A 23,698-nucleotide genomic window follows, 5' to 3' on the forward strand; every position below is an offset into this window, starting at 1 on the left:
CGCGTGGTTTGGTGTCTTCATCTAAAGTTTTAAGACAGCAGTGTGGATTGCCATCTTCTGGTGTGGGTAGCAGCGTACTAGGATTCAATAGTCCGCATTTTTCAATTTTTATATGTGATTGTGACAATAGAATTCCAACGTAGGATAATTGTCTAGTATGGGTCAGGAATGATAGATTGCCTTGCAACAGAATGGAAGTTACCGCATGTGGGACTTTAATAATTAGTTGGTGACCTAACACAATGTCAGCGCACTTTTTTACTGCCTCAGCAGCTGCTGCACAGGCCTGAACACATGTGGGCAGGCCTGATGCGACAGAGTCTAGCTTGCAGGAGTAAAAAGCAAGTGGTCGCTGCTTGTCACCGAATGGTTGTGTTAGTACTGCCTTCATATAACCCTGTCCTCCATCCACATGCAGGTGGAAAGGTTTCTCATAATCAGGCAGCGCTAAAACAGTGTTAGTTTGAAGTGCAAATTTTAAATCTTCAAAGGCTTTTTCTGCTTTTTCAGTCCATGTGATCTTAGCTCTTAAAGCTAAATTCTTTCCATAGATCATGTCTTGTAATGGTTGTACTGACTGAGCATAGTCAGGAATCCAGGTTCTGCAAAAGTTGCAGAGACCCAGAAAACTCATCATTTGTTGTTTAGTGATGGGTTTTGGTGCATTCTGGACTGTCAGTTTTCTGCTGTCTAGCAGTTTCTTTCCTTGCCCTGTGAGTGTGTGTCCTAAGTACACGACACTGGGACTCCACAGTTGGAGTTTGTTCTGTGATACTTTGTGTCCTTGTCTAGCTAAATGACGCAGTACTTTCAATGTGTTCTTTTTACAACCTTCTTTAGTGTGACCTGTTACTAAGATGTCATCCACATATAATAAGTACTGTCCATCTTCTGGTAGGTCACAAGAGGACATTGACAATGCAAGTGCTTCAGCGTACAGGGTTGGGCTATTCTGAAAACCCTGGGGCAGGCGAGTATAAGTGTATTTACTACCATTAAAGGCAAAACCAAATAAGTGTTGCGAGTCAGAATGTAGAGGCACAGAGAAAAATGCGTTTGACAGATCTATCACTGAAAACCATTGTTCTTTAGGTGTAACTTGGTTCAGGATAGTGTGTGGATTAGCCACAACCGGTGGTACTGTCTCTGTGATGTCATTTATTGCTCTGAGGTCATGTACAAGACGGTATCTTCCCTGGTGGCCTTTTTTACCGGGAAGATAGGTGTAGTACATGACACTTCGTTAGATTTTATGAGAATGCCTGCTTTTACCATATCTTCAATTACCGGGCGTATCCCTTCTACTGCCTCAGCCGATAAGGGATATTGGGATCTACTAGGTCGGTGTTTAGTAGTTGTTTTCACTATAACAGGGTCAGCAGTTTTTATTAGGCCAACATCTGTTGGACCAGACGACCACAATGTTTCAGGCAGTGTACCTAGTTCTGGGAAATCTTCTAAAGCTAAAGTCAGTCATTCTGTTGAGTCATCTGTGCTGTCAGACATGTGTGTGACAGGTTGCGCTGTACACACCCAGCCTAGAGCTTTTCTCATGCATCCTGTTCTATGACCCTGAAACCACCCTTCCTCAGTTTGCTCAGTCTTTTCATATCTGTCCTTTTCAACTTGGGACAAAACGTTTCCCAAATCTCTCCAGCGCGTGGCTGGACTGCGTGCTACAGAGACATGTGGGTTTGGCATTCTGTTTACGTCTAACACTGCTTTGGGTTGTATCACAGAGCACACAGCGTTGCCAGATTGAGTGACATAGAGATGTTGTAGTATTACCTTCTGTGGGCCTAGCCTGTGAACTTGTGCGTCATAAAGTGGATCTGGGCCTGGACTTTGTTTAAACCATAAGGTGTTATGGTACTGATTGTGTGGCATTGTGTTTGAAGTTGCAGGCAAGTATTTCAAAGCTAGTTCTTTCAAGGGTTCTAATGGATCCAAATCTAGTGTCCAATAATAATGTGGCACGCCCAGTCCCCTGCATACATAAGGTAGTTGTTCTACACCTTCTTCAGGTGACATAATGTCAGTGGAAAGCATAAGTTCGGCCTGCATGCCATTTTCAGTCGGGACTACGCCTACTTTGAGTTTAGTAAGCACATCTCTTCCTAGAAGAGTGACTGGACACGAGTCATCATATATGCACTGAACTTTGCACTGTCTGCCGCTTTCCCTATGTACTATTAATAGTGGTTGGGTCAGATGCTGTACCGTGGTATGTCCAGATGCTGTTTTTACTATCATGGTTTGATCTGAGAATTTAAGGTGTGGAGGTTTCACATTGAATACTGTTTTACACGCCCCCGTATCACAGAGTGCGTTCAATAACATACCATTAACGTGTACTGTGATCTCAGGTTTGTCTACAGCTTGTGAAACTAATTGGTGAACATTAAACACCTCTGTGTCTTCCTCACTTTCCTCAGCTTGTTCTCTATCCTCTAGTCATTCATCCTCATACTGACGCCTTCCTGTCCCTGACCTGCAATTCCTTGAGAAATGACCTTCCTCTCCACATGTCCAGCATTTGTTATCTTTCTCCTCACCATCTCGTTCTGAACGTCTGTAGCCTCTCCCTCTGTAACTTCCTCTGCCTCTTCCTCTATTTCCTCTTCTCTGTCCCTGCCTTTGTCCTCTGAATCCTCCTGAAAATGCAACAAATCCTGTGGCTGGATCTACTGTGAAAGTACCTGCATCTTTCTCTTTTTTTGTAACTACTCGGAAAGCGTGTTCTGCATACTGCAAAGCCTCAGGTAGAGGCCCTGTGTTCCTGGTCACCCAGTGTTTCTCTACGTGTTTTTTTATGGCAGGCAAGAGGCCATTTAAGAATGCATTCTTAAGTTGCTGCTGGAATGCAGTATCAGGGCCTTCTTCATAATTTAGTCCTGAATGTTGCCTAAAAACTGGGCGCAGACGGTCGAGGAAGTCAGAGGCCGTTTCTGCTTCCTTTTGCTTTACTTCTCCTATTTTTCCATAATCAGCCCTTGGGGCCAGTCGTACTCTAACCCTGTCGTAAAAATTTGTCAATGCGTTAATTAGGTCAGGGCTTCCTGAAGGGAACGCGCGTCCGTCTGCACCTGTGCCTGTATAATCTCCGCGAACTGTCCCTATTTTTAAACCTAATAAATCTTGAAATACTTGTAACATCTCATGACCATTTAAATACCACTGTATTCTAATCAGTTCTACGGCAGCTCTCCAGGGCTCAAAACCTTCATTCAGTGGGGGAACATCTTTTAAAACATTCTGTCTGTCTTCCCTTGACCACGGGCGGTAAACCATTAAATGTTGGTGTTCATCTATTACGGGATTATCATCAGTTCCTCCTGTTCTTTGACCATATCTCGGATTGGGTACTGCCATCATAGGAAAGACACCGCTGGGGCCTGGGGGGTCTACTTCGTCCCCAAAAATGTCTCTCCCTGAGGGGTCCCCACTTATCTTTTCTTGGGGGTTTTCCCTTAAGGTCATCTTTTTAAGCATACTTTGTACAGTGGCATATGGGTTAGGGTCTTGTGTACAGAAAGGGTTTGTGTGTTTTATGGGAGGCGTTACTGCCGTTGGTGCAGGAAGTGATGCTGATGCATAGGGTGGAGGGTGACTGCACACAGCTTGAGTTCCACCCATAAGGGGATCCTGCTTTTTTGATTGCTCATCTTTCTGTTGCTGTTTTTTATTTTTATTTTCTTGACGTCTATTTACTTCCTCCTCCCAGGCTGCATGAAGCTGCAATTCCTGTGCACGTCTACCTTTCTTTTTTAAGTTCTTTGTGTCATTTAGTTCCTCTACTAAAGCTTCTTTTAGCTGAATTACAGCTGAGGGGTTGCATTTTCCCTTCCAGCTGGGACATTTTGTTTTCTTAGAATTTCTCCATCTACAAACACTAATTTGTCCGGCGCCTGGACATTTTTTCTCTAACCACTGCTCGTCAGCAGTGAATTTGGTGGGCTGATTACCCATTATCACACAACTGCAGGGCCGTCTCTGGCACGAGACGCGGGGGTGGTTGCTGACACGCCCTTCTACTTCGCGCTACTCACGAAGCGGTGCCAGTTTTATGGGATGAAACCCAACCTTTCCCCTTTGTCACCAGTACTTGAGCTCCTTACAGTAAATAAAAAGACAGTAACAATGGAAGTAGTTCAGCAACTTAATGTGCTGTCAAAAAAGTTAACTTACTTCCGACACACAGAAAACACAAACATTTATACACAGTCGCGCAGATCCTTACGGTGGATCACTCCTAAACCCTTACGGCGGGTGAGACCTTTAACGTGTTTTACTTTACAATCCTTTCGGCGGATTAGTCCTATGAACCCTTACAGTGGGTTAACCTTATTACACGTATTTTTAGAAATCCGTACAGTGGATTAGACTGTCAAACCCTTCCGGCGGGTGAAACCTATTTTCGTTTTACGCGAGTGTGATTGAGTGGATTCTTTTACCTTTCCAAGATCTCTCCGTCTATGTTTGAGGTCTTTCACTGGATCCCAGCGCCGTGGACCGCTTAATAAGAACACCGGCCTGAATCCGAATTTACGCTTCAGGACTTTTACCCCTTCCTAGAGGAGGCTGTCTTCGGTGCGGGCCCCCACGGCGAAAGGATACAGGTAGATCTCTGGTTTGGAGTCACAACAATGGAGTTGCTTTTTCCAAATCCGGCTCGGAGGACCAAGAAATGTTGGGAGAAAAACCTCTGGAAATAAAGAATCACAGACTCAGAATTAATACATGTACATGGGCGAATGCTTGACTAGTCCTGTCAATTACAAGGACGAGCAGGCAAAGCGCACCAGGCATTCGCTCAGAGTTTATTATATACTGCCCTCTCACGTAACACTCATGGGTGGAGTACAAGTTAGGAAAAAACAACTTCTTATCTGCTGCTTGCATACGAGGCTGCACAGGATGCAAGCTTGCAAGACAAAGAGGAACAAGTTGATTAACGATCTTGTAGTGGGTTAAAACAATACATGTGGGTGTTTGTCTAAACTTGAGCAGACACTTTGTTTTTGCTGACACACTATATACAGGCGTCACTACGCAATTCAAATAAGGCTTAAACATAAACAATTATCACAGTTGAATAAAGATAATAAAGTAATATAATTCAAAATCTTTCAACAATGTCTTTAAGACATTCCTGCAGTTTAACTAATTGGTGTGTGTTATCTGGCTTCATGGACAGATAGAGCTGGGTGTCATCTGCATAGCAGTGAAAATGTATGCTATGTCTTCTAATGATGCTGCCTAGGGGAAGCATGTATAATGTAAACAGAATTGGTCCTAGCACTGAACCCTGTGGAACTCCATAATTAACCTCAGTGTGTGAAGAGGACTCTCCATTTACATGCACAAATTGGAGTCTATTAGATAGATATGATACAAACCACTGCAGTGCAATACCTGTAATACCTACAGCATGTTCTAATCGCTCTAATAGGATATTATGGTCAACAGTATCGAATGCTGCACTAAGGTCAAGAAGGACAAGCACAGAGATGAGTCCACTGTCAGAGGCCATAAGAAGATCATTTGTAACCTTCACTAAAGCTGTTTCTGTGCTGTGATGAGCTCTGAAACCTGACTGAAACTCTTCAAATAAACCATTCCTCTGCAGATGATCTGTTAGCTGTTTGACAACTACTCTTTCAAGGATTTTTGATATGAAAGGAAGGTTGGAGATTGGCCTATAATTAGCTAAGACTGCTGGGTCTAGAGATGGCTTTTTGAGTAAAGGTTTAACTGCAGCCACCTTGAAGGCCTGTGGTACATAGCCGATTATTAGAGATAGGTTGATCATATATAAGATCGAAGAATTAATCAATGGCAGAACTTCTTTGAGCAGTTTTGTAGGAATGGGGTCTAAAAGACACGTTGATGGTTTGGAGGAAGTAATTATTGACGTTAACTCAGAAAGATCGATTGGAAAAAAAAGAGTCTAACTTAACATCAATGGAACTACAAGTAGCTGTAGATAATATTACATCTGTGGGATGATTATTGGTAATTTTTTCTCTAATGATAAAAATTTTATTTGTGAAGAAGTTCATGAAGTCATCACTAGTTAACGTTAAAGGGATGGTTGGCTCAAAAGAGCTCTGGCTTTTTGTCAGCCTGGCTACAGTGCTGAAGAGAAACCTGGGGTTGTTCTTATTTTCTTCAATCAGTGACGAATAGTAAGCTGTTCTGGCTTTGCGGAGGGCTTTCTCATCTTTCCTCATTGTGTCATCCTGTGTCATGTGACATGTTCATCCTGCTTTTTTTCCTTTGTCTTTTTTTTAATTTAAGTTTAATTTAGTAATTAAAGATATTCCAAAACAGGAACATGTATATTTACTTAAGTATCCAATTCTCAACAATGTTTTGTCAATTTGTGTTTAAAAGGTTAAACTTGAACAATTATTATTTTCCTGATTTCTTCCATAATCTACTTTCAGAGAGTTTGTGATGACTCATGCTTTGGTATTTATGAATATAAATAATTATAGAAAGATTTACATATAAACATTATTGTTACATTTCTTGAAAACGTATCACTGTGGTGATCGCAGCCCAAGGAGGTGAAGCCTCTTTGGCATCTTTTGATCTTTGCTTTGTGGTTTTAGCCTTTACATTTATATTATTAACTGGTAATTTAGTGTCAATGCATTTCAGTGTAACAATGAAGTAATGTAATAAGTAATGTAACTAAGTACTTTCTCTGGCAAGGACTTAAGTAATTCTCTGCATTACTTTTGAACATGTGTGATACATTACTTTCTTTGAATAATCACCCGAACACTGCACACTGCACTATTTACCTTCTAAGTCTCTAATTTCTCCCTTGATTTTTCACTGCTTATTAATGAATGAAGCAAATATTAAATAAGAACATTTTTGGCTTATTTTGTGTTGTCAAAAAGGTCATACCAGTAGTTAGATACAATTAATAAACAGCATCAAAGTAATGTTGCAATTTGTACATTTTCAGACAGAATACACAATATTATTTTCTGACTTTTAATTAATATTTTTTATGTCAGTATTAGCATTGTTGCTATTTGATTAGGGGATCAGCCATCTGTAAAGTGTTTGGAGACTCGTTGTTTTTACAAGACTTTAATTATTTTGACTTTATCAAAATAAAAAATAAAAATGTACTTGATATGATTATGTGATTTGGATAGCATTGCTTTTGTGAAAGCTGTGTGTGTGTGTGTGTGTGTGTTCTTGTTTTTCCTACCGGGTGGGGACTTGACCCTAACTACACACCGACCCGTGGGGACTCATTTCACCGTGGGGACCTCACTTGAGGTCCCCACGGGCACAGGCCTACCAATAGCTCTAAAACAGTATTTAAAGATGGCTGGTGAAGTTTTCTAAGAAGGTCCCCATGTGGTCAATTTCCAGACAAAATGTGTGTGTGTGTGAATTCAAGTGACCCTAATGGTCACACAGCGGTATTGCAGTCCCCATTAGGTTTGGTGTTCTGGAACTGTGCGTAGTCATTTGTTCACTCTATAGCGCCCCCTATTGAACAAGACCAGTATTATACTTTGAAAATGTATTGTAAAAAGTGTTTCTTTTTTTAGCAAAGATAGACATTATTATATAAATATGTATATATAAAGTAATTGCAAACATGCTCTGTTATTAATTAATGTAAATTTTAATATTAAAATATATTTGCAGTTCACTTATATATGAACAGAAATAAATATTTTAAATATTTTCAAGTCAAATTAATTATGGTAAGTAACTCAGTGAATAATTATATTGTTGCAGTGAAACTATTAAAACACAATTTTTGAAAAAGGAAATAAAGTAATGATGATAAATAGGGTATTAAAAAACATTAACAATAAAAATAAAGTAAAATACAGAAGTAGCAGTAAAATACATACAGTATGCAGATGAAGGTATGGGGGTATTTGATACACTGCTCATAAATTAGAGGAACTCTTTGTAAACATCAGATCTCATTTGGAAATAAACATCATGCTGGATATCCATACTGATATGGAACGGGTAATGAGTTAGGAACAAAAGGATTCTACATCAGTTGATGGTAATTAAAATAATCAACCTAATCCAGAGTCACCAAGAAATTAAACTGAAAAGCTGATGCAGCAGGCTAGATCAATTTGCTGAAATTGGTCATTGCAGCAACTCAAAATGGTACTCAGTAGTTTGTATGGCCCCCACATGTTTGTATGCATGCCTGATCATTTTGGGGCATGATCCTTATGACATGACACATGGCATCAAGGATTGTCTCCTCCCAGATCCTGACCAGAGCTTCACTGAACTCCTGAAAATTTTGAGGGGCAACCCTGCTGATGTAAGATGGAGCAAAACATGATGTCTCAGAGGTTTTCTATTGGATTTAGGTCAGGCGGGCGTGGATTCCAGTCAGTGGTATCAATTACTTCATCCTCTAGGAACTGCCTCCATACTCTTGCCAGGAGACATTATCATGCACCACCTAACCACAAATGTCTGCATAAACCTTCATCTCACTGCCAATGTTAAGCTACACTACCAATACAGTTATTCTGTACACATCTTGCTTGCAAGAAGCATGTAAGCATACAGTCGCATTCAAACACTAACAATGCGCTGCTCATTGTGATCACTGTGTACAGTGATTATTCTGCCCTCGCACTTAACCAGGCAGATAGATAACCATCATCTCATGAAGAAAAAACACTCTGTTCTTCCTTTCTGGTTGTTTATTTCCAACTGGATGCCTTGCATCCAGTTGGAAATATTTATACAGTTTAAACATTGATACAATTACAAGATGCTATTGTAACCAATACGTCTACTCACCAAAGAATGAGTGAAGCAATATGGATAACAGCAGAGGAGAAATTTATTTAGGGTCTGATGGCAATTTACCATCTGTGTCCAGCACTTTAAAGGATTGATGGACTGGAGCACATACGTCCGAATGGATGGCAGCCGCCAGTCCTTTAATGGCACCAGCGAGACAGCACAGTATTAAGGCAGCACAGTAGCAAGGCGTCTGGCAGGAGAACGAACAATAGTCTTTTTTTAAGGCTACTGCAGAAGGAGATATTCCCCGCTAGCTCACCCAAGCTTGCTCTCTGGCACAGCTACAAGCCATGTGAGCTCGTAGCCCCTCAGTGACATATGAACTTGGCTACCAACGTCCGCTTAGCATGGCGGCTAATTGTCTAGCTTGCTAGCTTATCCCCAATTAGCAATTAGCACCTTAATAACCATTACTACACATCACATCATAGCAAACACATGATAACACATGGAATAGTATAATATACATACGAAAAAGATTTTTACCTGACAGGAGAACGAACAATAGTCTTTTTTTAAGGCTACTGCAGAAGGAGATATTCCCCGCTAGCTCACCCAAGCTTGCTCTCTGGCACAGCTACAAGCCATGTGAGCTAGAAACGGGGTAACTATGTGAGAATGCTGCTTGTAGACTACAGTTCAGCATTTGACACAATAGTGCCCCATAGACTGTTCACAAAGCTGAGGGATCTTGGACTTAACAACAGTTTGTGTGCATAGGTGCTGGACTTCCTTACTGGTAGATCGCAGGTGGTGAAGGTGGGTAAGTGTGTCTCTGACAGCATCACTACCAACACAGGAGTGCCACAGGAGTGCGTACCCTTTTCCACTACATACTCCCTCTACACCTCTTGATTGTGTGGCCACTCAAGGCTCAAACACCATCGTGACGTTCGCTGATGATGCTGTGGTGTTGGGCCTCATCTCCAACAACGATGAGACAGCCTAATGGACGAGGTGAAGAACCTGGCATCTTGGTGCAGAGAAAACCACCTCCAACTGAACGTCTGCAAGACCAAGGAGCTGGTGGTGGATTTTAGTAGGAGAAAGCAGCAAGACTACAAGCCCCTGGCCATCAACGTGGAGAGGGTGCTGTCCTTCAAGTACCTTGGGGTTGACATCTCCTTAGACCTGACATAGACTGTTCACAGTCCAAAAGGGCTAGGCAGCGCCAGTATCACCTGAGACAACTGAGAAAGTTTGGAGTCTCTCCAGGGATGCTTAGGACTTTTTATTCGGGTGCTGTGGAGAGCATCCTCACACAGAACTTTACATCCTGGTATGGGAACAGCTGTGTTCAGGACGAAAAGCCCTTCAGAGAGTGATCTGTGTGGCAGAACACTGCTACAGGTCTGCTCTCCCTTCCCTACAGGACATCTACAACAGGAGATGTAGGTCCAGAGCAGCTCAGATTTTTAAGGACTTGTCCAGGACTCCTACAAATAATCCAGCACATTACACCATGGTGTAAGATGCTAGCAGGCAGGGTGTACATTTGAATTTTTTTAACCAAGTAACTCATGAGATGCCAACATCAGGCAGAATGAGCATAAGCTTCAGAAATACCAAGGGCTATGAGAAGAGCTAGGAAAAAGTGTGGAGGGAAAAGGCAACGGTGGTCCCTGTGGTAATCAGAACCCAGTGACCCCCAAACTGGGGTAATTGCTCCAGATTTCAGGAACAACATCCAAGACACCTAAGATACCACATAGGACCCTGATTCTCACAGACCTCTGGTAAAGGCCCCAACTTTGAAGGAAAAAAGACTATATATATGTGTATATACAGGCCAGCCGACAGATCTGGGTAGGCCCGGGACAACGCTGTCAGCTCAGTTTCTATTAATCTCTTTGGTTTTTGCAATTGCTGCAGATCACTGAGGTAAGGAGTTGCCTTGTCATATAAGGCTTTAAAAACAATTACAATCACATTTGCATTATCCTCTATTCACCTGTTGTGTCATCCACTATTGTTTTTGGTTTTTACAATAAACTTAGTTTACCATTTATTGAAACCTGCCTGGCATAACTTTTGAGTCCACACAATTCTGTCCTTCACAATAATACCTCTCTAGTGATCACAATGGTTGGTAGTAGTTGATTGGTTTACATTTTTGCATTTTTTCTATTATTTATTCATTCCTGCATTTAATTAATTTTGCTACTGCTTATATTTTGTGTACATTTCAACTCAACAAATATCAGTTAGGAAATTGCATTTCTAATTAAGCAAGTAATGTGTGGATTCATCTCTTCTCAGCAATCATTAATATATTACACAGATCCTGACATTTGAGGTCCCCACTTTGACCATGCCCATACCCCACCCACCTACTGTCTACTGCAGCACGTCAAGATGGCGGAGTGACAGTGCAGTTTGTTTTAAAACATAAACAATAATTTCATACATCTACAGTCTGACATTTTTATTTCAGTTATTTTTTAACGTACATATTAAACCAATTTCAGTTCAGAAATTGTATTTCTCACTTAGCAGGTAATGTGTAGAGTCATTTACTTCGTTCTCAGCAATTTACACACATCTTGACATTTGAGGTCCCCACCTTGACCATGCCCATCCCCCCACATAGATGGCCGAGTGACGTTGTACTTTGTTTTAAGACACCAATGACCCGTCAGTGTCCGGTGCGGTATGTGTAAGAATCAGCGGAGTTAATCTGGTGTGCGCCTCGTCCCAAATCAAGCGCTCCTTTTGTGATCACCACACCTGCTCTCCTTTGGCGCAAAGACAGACGACAGACATGCTTCAGACAGCAAGCACGTGCGATATGCGGAGTACAGCTAGCGGTGCAGCATTAACCAGAATGGTAAGTTTTGACTTATGTCACATTATAATATTGTGCTTTTGGGTTAATTTGAGTCGCGTTTGCACATTATATTAACACACAAAGTGTCGTGTGCAGCTGTAACTTAATGGTATGGCTTGATGGTTAGCTAATGTTAGCTAACAACGATGCTAACTGAGTTGCTGTTAAATCTTGGTCTGCCTATGCTTTTGTCAAGTAAAATAAGTTTTAAAACGGTGTAACAATTGGCTGTAAAAATACTACGGACTGTGGTGATTTTTATTTTAATGCATATATAGTATTTTCAAAATGAATTTCTGTTATTGGTACTTAGTTGCTACGAAATACTTTGCTTCAACACAGTGTTACATTACACAAACTACACCGTTACAGTAAACTGTTCAAACCAAACCATCAAAATATACTGTTTTATTGTCTTGATAGATATTTCAATTTATACTAAAACTGCAGTGGTGTTATGGCTGTAGTTGATCCGCGATCCCTTTATATCACTCTGCACAGATGCGCGTATATGCACGGATTAATTCAAAATTGTAAAGCTTCAGCATCATACATCGTGTTTTAGTGGAACGACTACTATTTAAAGTAGATTTAATGTTTCTCTACCTCGTCTTAGAGCTGCAGTGAAAAGATACCATGTAGAAGGGTTATCACGTGAACGGCGCATAACCGTGACCGTCATGGTCAGCGGAGGAACGTGAGCTGCCTCGCGCATTATTTGATAGTATGTGATCGGTGATCGGTGCACAGGTGATGAGGGACAAACCAGCTTGTATTTAATTAGCACATGAAAAGAGCAGTGAGTGAAATTAGCGGATGTGAGAATATAGTTGAGATTTCTGCTCTGTCCTCTGTCTGTGACCGAGGGCAGGGTTCAGCACGCGCACGCAGAGCGGGCAGCAGGCACAGAGAGAGCGTAGGTGAGCTGAGACTTTAGTTTGTGGGACCTGACGTGTTACTGCACACACGACAAAGGTTAAAAAAATTAAAAAGGTATTTAATAAAACGCTTCTTAAGGAGACATGCTGTCAGAATAATGATAACGCTGCGTCTGCATTCACCTACGTCACCAAGCTCGTTAACCACAACAAGCTTGTTTGTAAATTGTTAGGAACACGCTAAAACGAAAACAGACTGTATGTACATCTGTACTGCATCTATAATTTACTACACACTTTAAAATTGAGCTGGTTCTGGTCACTGTGTCTGACAACAGCTCTTAGACCAGGGGTGGGCAATTCCAGGCCTCGAGGGCCGGTGTCCTGCAGGTTTTAGATCTCACCTTGGGTCAACACACCTGAATCACATGATTAGTTTGTTACCAGGCCTCTGGAGAACTACAGGACATGTTGAGGAGCTAATTAGCCATTTAAATCAGCTGTGTTGGTTCAAGGACACATCTAAAACCTGCAGGGACACCGGCCCTTGAGGCCTGGAGTTGCCCACCCCTGTCTTAGACAATGAGAGCAGTCCCTCCCTCTGCCAGGTGTAGCATCCCTGCTCAGCCATATAAGAATGGTAATATATCACAGGACCACCTGTTCAAAACATCAACCTTGTATGTAAGGGAAAGAAGACGAAGCTATTGCTGTAGTTTTTGATGATCTGTTACATCCCTCAAAATTCTAATAAATCACCATAGAAATTGTAGTGAAATATTTTCTGTCATTGTCCTGCTTTAATCATACATCAGAATTTAAGTTAGTAGCTTTGTCACTTGACTGTATATTGGCAATGACTGTACTTTCATAAAGATTTCACAGACAGGGAAATATTAGGAAATGTTGTGGGTAATGATAACCACCATGACAGGCTATGATGTCACAAAGTAACATACATCAATATACTGCCAAATTGTACAACTGGAGCTCACTGAAATACAGTGAATTTTGATTATGTTGGTCCTTAAAGTTTGACTAACTGTTTCACTTGTGCTGATAGGAGGATGGCCCAAGCTTTGCATCTACCAATGGCAGTGCTGAATGCACAGGTAAGAAAGCTCTGTGTTACCCTACATTTTTCTTCATTGTTGGTAAAACTGTAAATTGGCTTCTGTCATTTTTAAATTGCAAATTGTACAATTGGTTCCAAACCTGAATAGATCAAATAAATGCTGTTAAAATTCTCATTGGGGTAGAACTGCAAATCACCAGAGAAATGAAAAGCTATAATTCAGATGTGTCTTCAGCAGATACTCTGCTGTCACTGTAGGTAAATAACATGAAATAATCATAATTGTTTTTTGTTAGAAATAATTTTATTTGGTGTAAGTAGAGGTTGTGCAACAACTATTCTTTTCCAATAAATTCAGCCTTTCAAGTGTTTAGGCTATTTTAAGGCAAAACTCAATATATTGTAAATTAAACACATTGCTCAAAGACCGTCTCAACTTGCTATTGTTATTTCATCTTGAACCAAGTCAACATTTTTAATTTTGCAGTTGCTGATGGGACAGATGCCTTTAACCCTGCACACAAGAAAGAGGTAGGATATGCCATCTTCTTTTGGTTCTTAAATGGACCAGTAAACCAGCTGTGCACTTAAACAGCTGTGATAGACATTGCACATTGTTAACGCTGACATACTCACTTTACATTATCATTTAAGGAGCAGTTTAGGGTTGTTTGAGTTCTCATCTACACCTTACACATTATATAGCTGTCAAGCCAATATTGCAATTAATAATCCATTAATGTTGAAATTTCCACTATTCATTCAGTGTACATCATGCTAGAATGACTCTAAGAATGATTGCTGAAAATATCACATGCACACATTAGGTTTTTGCCGTTGAAAATAAACATTCTGGGATTGTTTGAGGTGTAATATGTTCAGTTCGTTCAGCTTAAAGTAAAGGTTAGACTGCAGTGTGTTCAGACAGTTAAATTGGTAGAAGGATTTTAAGTAGGCAAACTCCTCCAGTTTGGACCTCAATATAAAAGGTAGTAAATTAGTTTATGCACTGCAGATACATATTCATGATTTCTGATGTGATAAATATTCTTAGTATTTGTTTTAATGATTGTTTCCATATATTTTTTCTTTATGTCAATATATGTACATCTTGTGATGTGAGAGCTAAGTGGAATCAAATCAAATTGTCGCCTTGATTTTTATGTTTTTTCTTAATTTTAATAAAAAAAATTACAAATGTCAGCCACATTAAAATGTTTGAGGACACCGTAAAAACAAATCATTCGTTGTAATACAGTTGTTTATAATTAAATACAAGGTATGATTAGGCCTTGTCTCAGCAGTAAGGCTTCTTTTCGCACCTAGGCTGTTTGCTGTTTGTCATTCCCTCTTTGTTCTGTCTTTTGTCTCTCCACTACTATCTAATAAAGCAAAAAACAATAAAACAAAGGTTTTGATTTATTTCTTTGTTTGCAGGTTAAAAGTCGTGGCTTGCTTCGCCTCGAGAAACTCAGGAGACATCATAGTGTATGTGAGCAACGCTACGAGAGGGCACAAAGTAAAAGGTTAAACGACCAGAGGGAGAGGACCTTGTTTCTACACCGTAGCCTCAATACGAAGGTTACTTCTTCTTTTGGATCCTCCTTTAAGGGGTCGCCACAGCGGATCATCTGCCTCCATCTCACTCTATCCCTAACATCCTGCTGTCACACGCTCTCTTGACTTGTTAGCACATCTCCATTTCTGTCTTTAATCACCCGAACCTGCTGCGCATCCTTTCCAGCTCAATCTCTGTCTAGCCAATCAGTACAAGTCCTTCCTTCAATCCTCACATACAACTCACTATAAGCCTTTTTCTTTGTCTTTGCCACCTCTCTCTTGGCTGTACTCCCAATGCTCATGTCTACTTCCTTAATCTCTCTGACTATCACACTTTTTCTTTGCTAACCTCTTCATTTGGACATTTTCCTGTACTTCACAATACCATCAGGTTTCCTGTCATCTTTTCTCTGTCTAGAGGATACCCCAAGCGCTTTCTTGGCCGTTGCCCTCCCACTTCAGCTGTACTTTCCAAGTCATCTGGTAACTCTTCCATACTGCCCAACGCCTGTCTCAGCTCCGTCATGAACAACCGTCTTCCTTCCTCATTTTCCACCATTTAATTTTTGCCTCTGCCTTCACTTGCTTCTTTGTTGTTACGTCCAACTTCATCCTACAGACTGCCATATGATGCCGCTTAGCTACATTCTCCCCTGACACCACCTTACAGTCTCTCTTTTGGCAAAATCCACCAACATTTGTCTTTCTGTATTTCTATCCTTAACACAATACCTAACCAACAACTCCTCATCACCTCTGTTTTCTTCAACTACATGTCCATTGAAATCTACTCCAATCACCAGTCTCTCATTCCTAGTAAAACTCTCTACCACTTCATCTCACTCACTCCAGAACTCCTCTTTCTCATCTACCTGACTTCCAACCTGTGGGACATACACACTGACAACATTCAGCATAGCCTCTCTCTTCAGCTCTACCACACTATCCGCATACTCTTCCTTCAGGATTATCCCTACTCCATTTCTCTTCCTATGAACACCCTAGTAGAACTGCTTGAATCCACCTTCAATGCTCCTGGCCTTGCTTCTCTTGCACCTGGTCTCCTGCACACACAATTAATCTACCTTCCTTCTTTCCATCATGACTGCCAGCTCTCTGATATGTGTACTTATTGATTTAGGTATATTACATCTTGCAGTAGTATAGCTTAGATGTGCTACACTGAGTCACACAGAAGATGATTTTCATACGCTACAGTATGATTTTATTGCTTCACTTGCTTAGGTTGAGAAAGGTGATCATAGCAGTGTATTGTGGTGACAGCTTGTCAGACTGCTGATAATAAAATCTGCAGTTAAGTGCTTTATGTACAGTGCAGAAGCACAACGAGAAAGTAGTATTATGATAACTCAACATGCTAAACAGTGTAATACTCAGAAAGGTTTTTCACCCTGCCGGAAAGTGTGAGCCTTTCACAATGACAAAAACAAACAAACCCTTGTTTAGAGTTTATATTTTGCTGGCCAAATCAAAACTGTGGCCCATCTTATCTGAAATTGACAACAATTGTGATATTGCTAGAGCAACTGCTGCAAAAATGCATTAAGACACATATTTACAAATCTGTGTTGTAGCAATAATTATTCTGTAATTTATATTAATCTGTAATTGTTATTTGTATCTTTTTCTGTTTACTTTTCAGATGGAACAGCAGTTGTCCAGTGACAGCGACAGTACCATTATCATTAAACCCACTTCAGCTGATTCTGACATGGATACAAGTGTACCTGAGCTCAGAAGGACAGACAGTGTTATTGTAAGTTTATTTGTACAACTCCACTACAGATCTCAGATTTTTGTGCACAGAGCACAAAGTGAATAGACGGTAACAGTCAAATTTAAAACTAACAACTAAGTCTTGTGAAAAAATATAATAATAATAATAACTACCTCCTGTACAATCATGTCACCTTCTTGGATTACGAGCACGCCTTGATAGAACGACTGTAAGCTTGAGACAAGGGGTTTCTCATTTATCAATATTGTCAGGGACACTGATGTTTAATGTCTTTTCTGGTGTCTGAAGTTCAGAGGTTTTAGTGCTTCAAGTTCACAAAGGTTTTCAAGGTGTTACAGTAATAACAGTAGCTTAAATTCAATTAGCATTGCATTTGCATAGGTAGTAATGTATGATTGCATTTAGTTAGCAATAAAAGATTTTAAGGAATAGCTTAAAGTACATAATGACTTTTGTGATCAACTTTATATTCTGTATGTTCTCATAAAAGGTGATACATGTTATTTTTAAGCCTACGTATATTTTATCTGTGACACATTTTAAGTCTCTTTTGTGTAGTGAGGCAACAGGATTCTTCATTGTGATAGGATCATTTGGATCATTATTTCTTGTGAGGTGGTTCCAAAATGCCCATTTTATTGTTTATGCGCTATGACTAAAATTTATTTCTTTGAATTTGACAAAAGGAGCTCAACAAATGACTGTCATGCTTTTGTCGCCTACTAATTAAGCATTTGTCAGTCTCATCCCCTGATAATCCTAAAATGCAATGCACTGCTAAAATCTTCAGTTTACCTGGAACACAGTTGATACTTGAGTAGATACTGTTCTACCTTACAAACATAAAAAATGTTCTTCAAAGGTAATTGATCCAGGTAAAAATTATATCATATATTTAAATAAAGAAAATCAATTTCTATAAACATTAGTGTATTTTTACAAAAAGAAAACGAAGTTCAGCAATTTCCTAGAAACAGTGTTAGCTTAGAGATTACATTGTCCCAGATGTTTAAAACTAACCTAAGTGACTGTTAATGAGTGTGACATCACAGCTGTATTGACAGTCTTTGGGTAATGACAGCATATCCAGACAAAGCCACCCAGGGTTGTTTGGTAAATGTGATGCAGCAGAGGAAAGATTACTTAATATGACTAGTTCAAATTAAGTTGTGACATGTGTGGTACTGTAAATGGTATTAATACAACTGTCAATACCAGTACAGCTGTTATAACTACTACTGTACTACCTCTGGTCTTTAAATGCTTGTGTGAGTGGAAAAATTAAACTATTTTCTTTCTTTCTTTCTTTCTTTCTTTTTTTTTTTTAAGCTTACCAGACAAATGCTTGGATGCCCATCTATATCAAGTACTGACATCAGTGAGGAAGAATATGCTCCTCAAACTGCTGAAGAAAGTGACAGTTCTGCAGAAAGTCTCATACAACACAAAAGAAAGAAGAAAAAAGCACGGAAAACTACTTCAGGTAACTCTCAGGAAGATGTCCGACAACTGAAGAGAAGGTGTACCCGAACTCAATGCAATTCCTCAAATTCAAATGCTAAAGATCTATCTTCAAAGGCTCTCCGAAATCTGAGTGAGGCAAAATGGAATACTCCACAACTTCTTCCCTTTACTGAAGATGTGAAGAAGATGCACCAGTATCTCAACATACAACGGACGGAGTGTCATACAAAGCTCAAGGAAGAACCAAATAAGAAGCACTGGGCAGAACTTGCAAAAATCACATTGTGTGAAGTGATTATCTTCAACCGTAGAAGAGAAGGAGAGGTTTCCAAAATGATTCTTAATGCGTTCACATTGAGAGACACTTCATTGACTCATCCAGATGTTGAATTGGCTTTAACTGACCTGGAAAAGAAGCTTTGTAGGCACTTCCAACGAATAGAGATAAAAGGCAAACGTGGAAGAAAAGTCCCCATACTCCTTACACCTGATATGATGACATCAATGGATTTGCTCGTTAACACTCGCCGAAATTGTGAAGTATTAGATGAAAATCCTTTCATGTTTGCGAGACCGAAAGCACTTACTCACATCAGAGGGTCAGATGTTGTTCGACAGATCGCGCAGAGCTGTGGAGCAAAACAACCAGAAGCGTTGTCCTCTACTAAATTAAGGAAGCACATGGCCACCATGTCCAAGATCCTTAACTTAAAAGACAATGAAATGGATAATCTGGCAGACTTCCTTGGCCATGATATTCGAGTGCATCGCGAATATTACAGACTGCCTGAAGGGACGTTACAGCTGGCCAAGATAAGCAAAGTCCTTATGGCCATGGAACGAGGAGAGCTGTCAGATTTCAAAGGAAGAAATCTTGACGAAATAAACATTGATCCACAAGGTAAAAAATGTGTTAATAAATTGTGTATTTAAAATCGAAGTATTTCAAAAATCATGCAGTATTATGCTGATGTAGTAGTAGCAGTAGCTAAGACTGTGTGTCCGTAAGCACGGTGGATGATAAGTTCTGTTCTTCCACACGGTCTACAAATGTTTTATTACTCATGAAAGCCTCAAATAGGAGACTGAAAAGGGCTCATTTGTAAAAAGCCTGTTCAGGTCATGTGTGAAATGAAACCCACCTGGTGGATACATTTGTGTTCTACCAACTTTCTGCAGACTGAAGAAACTCTCTGGCAGAGTAATAAAACACTTTAACCTAACAAGAAGTCCAATTGATGCAGTTTCTAGAAAACTTTATCTGGATGACTGACAACCTTCAGACAAATACGTATACATGTATACAGAGCTTTAACTACAGCTATCCTCCTCTCCCTATCCCCTATTGTGTGATACTTCTTAACATTGCTTAGGAGCAGTCTTAATGTTTTTTTCCAAATGGTTGCTGTGTTTCCCAGAGAACGTAGCTGTTGACAGTGATGCATCAAGCAGTGAAGATGAGGATAACACAAATGTGACAGATGCTGCGTCATCCGCTGCGTCATCTGCTGAGTCATCTGCTGCGTCATCTGCTGCGTCATCCGCGGAGGCATCCGCTGCTTCACTCTTATCGACAAAATCTTCAGGTATGTTGCTAACTTGTGGATTACTCTGCTGTTGCTAAAGTATTACCATTAACATAAGGGCTATTACAGGTTAAGAACAAGAAAAAGATACCAGATGTAGGTTGCAGTCATATCATGGATTCACGCTATAACTTGTCAGTCTCTGTCACAAATGCAGCTGTGGAGGTAATGTCAGAGTCACATCATCACACCGGTGATGTCGGAACAGAGAACACATTATTGCAGTGTAGAACTGGATGACCAGCCCTTGTCCCATTAGTAATAGAAGATGTTGTGTTTTATCTTTAGTGTTTTCACACAGTCACAACACCCAGAGTGCTTCATTTACAGCAACTATGTTCATAGTTAATCTTCCAGTTGTGTTCTTTAAGTAATTGAGAGGGAAGTTTTATTGACTGTCTCTTCTCACTGATAGTTTTATTTTTTTAAATTTATTTCCCACACTCTGTTCAAAAACGTAAAACATGTTACAACAATGTTTGACAAATTATTTATTTAAACATCAATTAATTCTTTCATAGGTTGTTTACAGTTAAATCGCTGCAATGCATTATGGGCATTTCTTGTACTTATACTTCAGGAATACCAACAAATACAAAGTATAGACCAAATGTACCTATAGCTTTTGATATACTTGTCGACATACTCCAAGTATCACATCTGGTCATAAGGGGAGTCATGTGATTACACACCAACTTGATGCTCTTCTTTTTGAATAACACGGTTACTGTCTACTTTATTCAGGGGCATCACAAACCACAAGAAGGAAGTGGACTGAAGCAGAAATAAAGGCTGTGGAGAAGACTCTAATGGAGTACATCAGCTCTGGAAAGGTTCCTGGGAAGGCAGAGTGTCTCAAATGTATTGAGACTTCACCATTAGCATTGAAAGAGAGACGTTGGGAGGGAGTTAAGTTTTACGTGAAAAACCGAATTGATGCTTTAAAGCGAGAGTCAGTGAAAAGAAGGTAAGAAGCTAATGTCAAACAAATGGAACATAAACGGCTTCAGTTACCGTTTAAAATTTTCTCATGTTTAGAGAAAAAAAAGACAATTGTTACGGTGCTGGGTCGGGGACCCAGTGTTCTTTGTTATTATTGTGGGCTCATGTTTTGGTCCTTTTGCTCCTTGTGTTATGCTGTGACCCCTCTGTTCTGTGTCCTGTCATCCCTGCCTGTGGGCTCCCTCTGTTCCAGTTTAGTCATGTCCCTGTGTTAAGCCCATGTCTCTCAGTCTGTGTCTTCGCATTTGTGTGTTTTTTGTTTTACTTTGAAGTTCTGTGCCTCATGTGGATGTGTATTATGTCGGCGTCTCCCTCAGTTCCGTGTCGCATCGTACCCTCACCCTGCTGTGTTTCCACCCGTGTATCCTGCCTGCTTTTTCCTCAGTTTGTATTCTCAGTTTAAGTTAGTTTGTGTTCAGCAATAAAGCTGCTTTTTCGGCTCACTTTCGTCTCCGTGAGTCTGCATTTTGGGTCCACCATTTCCTGCCCGTCTACACACAGCCATGACAGCAATGGTACATTAGTATTGAAAAGATTGTTTTCTTTGCTGTTCAGGTTAACTTTGAGCAGGGAGAGTTCTTTTTTAATACTGTATATCTAAAAGATGAGTTGGGAAGGTAAGCTCTTTAGTTGAAACATTTTTTTTTTTATTGAAAGCAGAGGCCAGTGCACAAATTTTCCAGTGAACAAATACAAGGGGTAATGACAAAATAACAAAAACAATATAAAACTCAATAAATAAAAATATGTAGCAGAAACCATTCTCTGAAATCCAACCAGCACTTGAAAGCTTTTTCATTATACCAGCTTTGAATACTCTGGTTGTAAATTCCTATAAATAGACCCTCTAACTGTAAACGTGCAATAGTGTCACCTGGTGGTGGTTTGTGAAAAGACATAAAAGCTGTGTCCCCACCAGGTAGAAAAACCTGACAAAAATTGGATTTTGTAAATTTAACAAATTGTGGTACCAAAATAGATGTTTGATCCCTAAAAAAATTAAGAGTTCAAATAATGCCTTAATAATGCCTCTATTACATTTAGAAATGTTGTGTCCCCACGCGTAACCTCCTAGATGGAAGTCCCCACGTGGCTGGAAAAACGTGTATGTGTGTGTGTGCGCGCGCGCGCGCGTGTGTGTGTGTGTGTGTGTGTGTGTCCTCAGTGAACTGTATCAGTCTCTGCAGTATCTTCCAGCTGCAGCAGTCACTTCAGTTTCTGTTCAGTCTGACTGAGGGAGGTTTTTGTACGACTGTTTTTCACTGTGTGAACACATCCTGACTGTTGATAACATGATAACTCTGACAGTAATAAACTGCTGCATCTTCAGCCTGGACTCCACTGATGGTCAGAGTGAAATCAGAGTCTGATCCACTGCCTGTAAAACGATCTGGAATCCCTGAATCTCGATTGCTAGCAGCATAAATGAGACGTTTAGGAACTCCTCCATCTTTCTGTTGGTACCAGGCTAAATAGTTGGATCCATAAACATCCTGACTGGTCCTACACTTGATGCTCACAGTTGCTCCCACAGCAGAGCTCACTGCTCCAGGCTGAGTCACTGTGATCTGTCCTCTGGACTCTGAGGACACAGAGACAAAAACATAAAGCAGCTTCATGGTTTTGTGGGCTTCATTTCAGAGGGACAGATGTTGATAGAGGAGAGGAGTTTGATTCTCTGGACTTTACCTGTGAAGCAGCAGCAGAGGAGAGTCCAGATGAGGACGCAGATCAAAGTCATGTTTTTGATGAGGAGGATTTCTGTGGCTTCTGTTGTGATGAAGGACAGCTGTCAGTCATCCAGTGTTCAACTCTCAGGACTATAAACTCTCCCAGAGCACTGGAGCATGGTGCTGCTGATGCAAAGTGCCTCTCTATGGAAATCATCTGACCAAGTTTAAAGGCACAATGTGAAAAAGTAAAGGTCTGGACTTCACTACATCCTTTTACAACATTCTGTAACCCACGAAGATCCTGATGGGTTTGAAGAACTTCTAATTGATTATTTTTAAAATAAGTTCAATGTCAATTTTAAGATTTTGCTATAGGACACCATTCAGATGGGTTTGATCCAAAATTAAATATGGTTCAAACAGCATGATATAACATGATTTCCTCCAGTACCATCCACCTCCAACATATATTACAGTTTCTCTCAGTCGCTTTGCTGCAGTTCTCAAATCAGTGATGCTTTTCCCCAATCAAATTAGCCTTTCTCATTGTTTTTATACACACATACACACTGCTGTTTTTTCTACACTAATAAAGGGATTTGTTACTCCGTTGATCCACAACTCACAGCTCACAACTGTCATGATCCGGCTGTGTCCAGGCAGGAATTGGACCCAAACGCAAACTCACTGGAAACAGGACTGAACTCAAAATGGCAGCTTTTATTGCTGAACAGAAAACTCCACAAAACCTAAACTGGGAAGAATCTAACAAAACACACACAGCATGAGGAAGATCACGGCACTGTAGTAATCAATCAATCAATCAATCTTTACTTATAAAACACTTTTCATACAGAAATGTAGCACAAAGTGCTTTACATGGTTAGATTCAGTTGATCTGAAGAATCATTTATAAGTGGATCTATCAGTTTATCACAGTTATTTTTGGGAATATTTCAAGCTTTTTTCTTTCCTTTCTTTTTTGTTTTGGTTTAATTTTTTTGGTGGGGGGTATCTTAACCCAAGTAATCACCTTTCTACCACA

At 40.2% G+C, this 23,698-nt stretch overlaps 1 protein-coding gene across 3 annotated transcripts; it reads left to right on the forward strand.

Annotated features, from left to right (window-relative positions):
* Positions 1-7,176: 7,176 nt before the first annotated feature.
* LOC146492616 (uncharacterized) lies at positions 7,177-22,086 on the forward strand. Of its 3 annotated transcripts, XM_085149565.1 has the most exons (9): positions 7,178-8,718; positions 8,753-11,656; positions 13,598-13,646; positions 14,097-14,140; positions 15,047-15,190; positions 16,833-16,946; positions 18,258-19,293; positions 19,811-19,978; positions 20,723-22,081. In XM_085149565.1, the coding sequence occupies exons 2-9, from the start codon at positions 11,591-11,593 to the stop codon at positions 20,947-20,949; spliced, it is 1,848 nt and encodes a 615-aa protein (XP_085005691.1). In that variant the 5' UTR covers positions 7,178-8,718; positions 8,753-11,590; the 3' UTR covers positions 20,950-22,081. The 3 variants fall into 3 exon arrangements, with proteins under 3 accessions (XP_085005692.1, XP_085005691.1, XP_085005690.1); XM_085149566.1 differs by having other exon boundaries at positions 7,177-11,656; positions 18,258-18,411; positions 20,723-22,086; XM_085149564.1 differs by having other exon boundaries at positions 7,178-11,656.
* Positions 22,087-23,698: the final 1,612 nt, after the last annotated feature.

This window comes from Neolamprologus multifasciatus, chromosome 22 (genome assembly GCF_963576455.1).
Source record: "Neolamprologus multifasciatus chromosome 22, fNeoMul1.2, whole genome shotgun sequence".
Lineage (NCBI taxonomy): Eukaryota > Metazoa > Chordata > Actinopteri > Cichliformes > Cichlidae > Neolamprologus > Neolamprologus multifasciatus.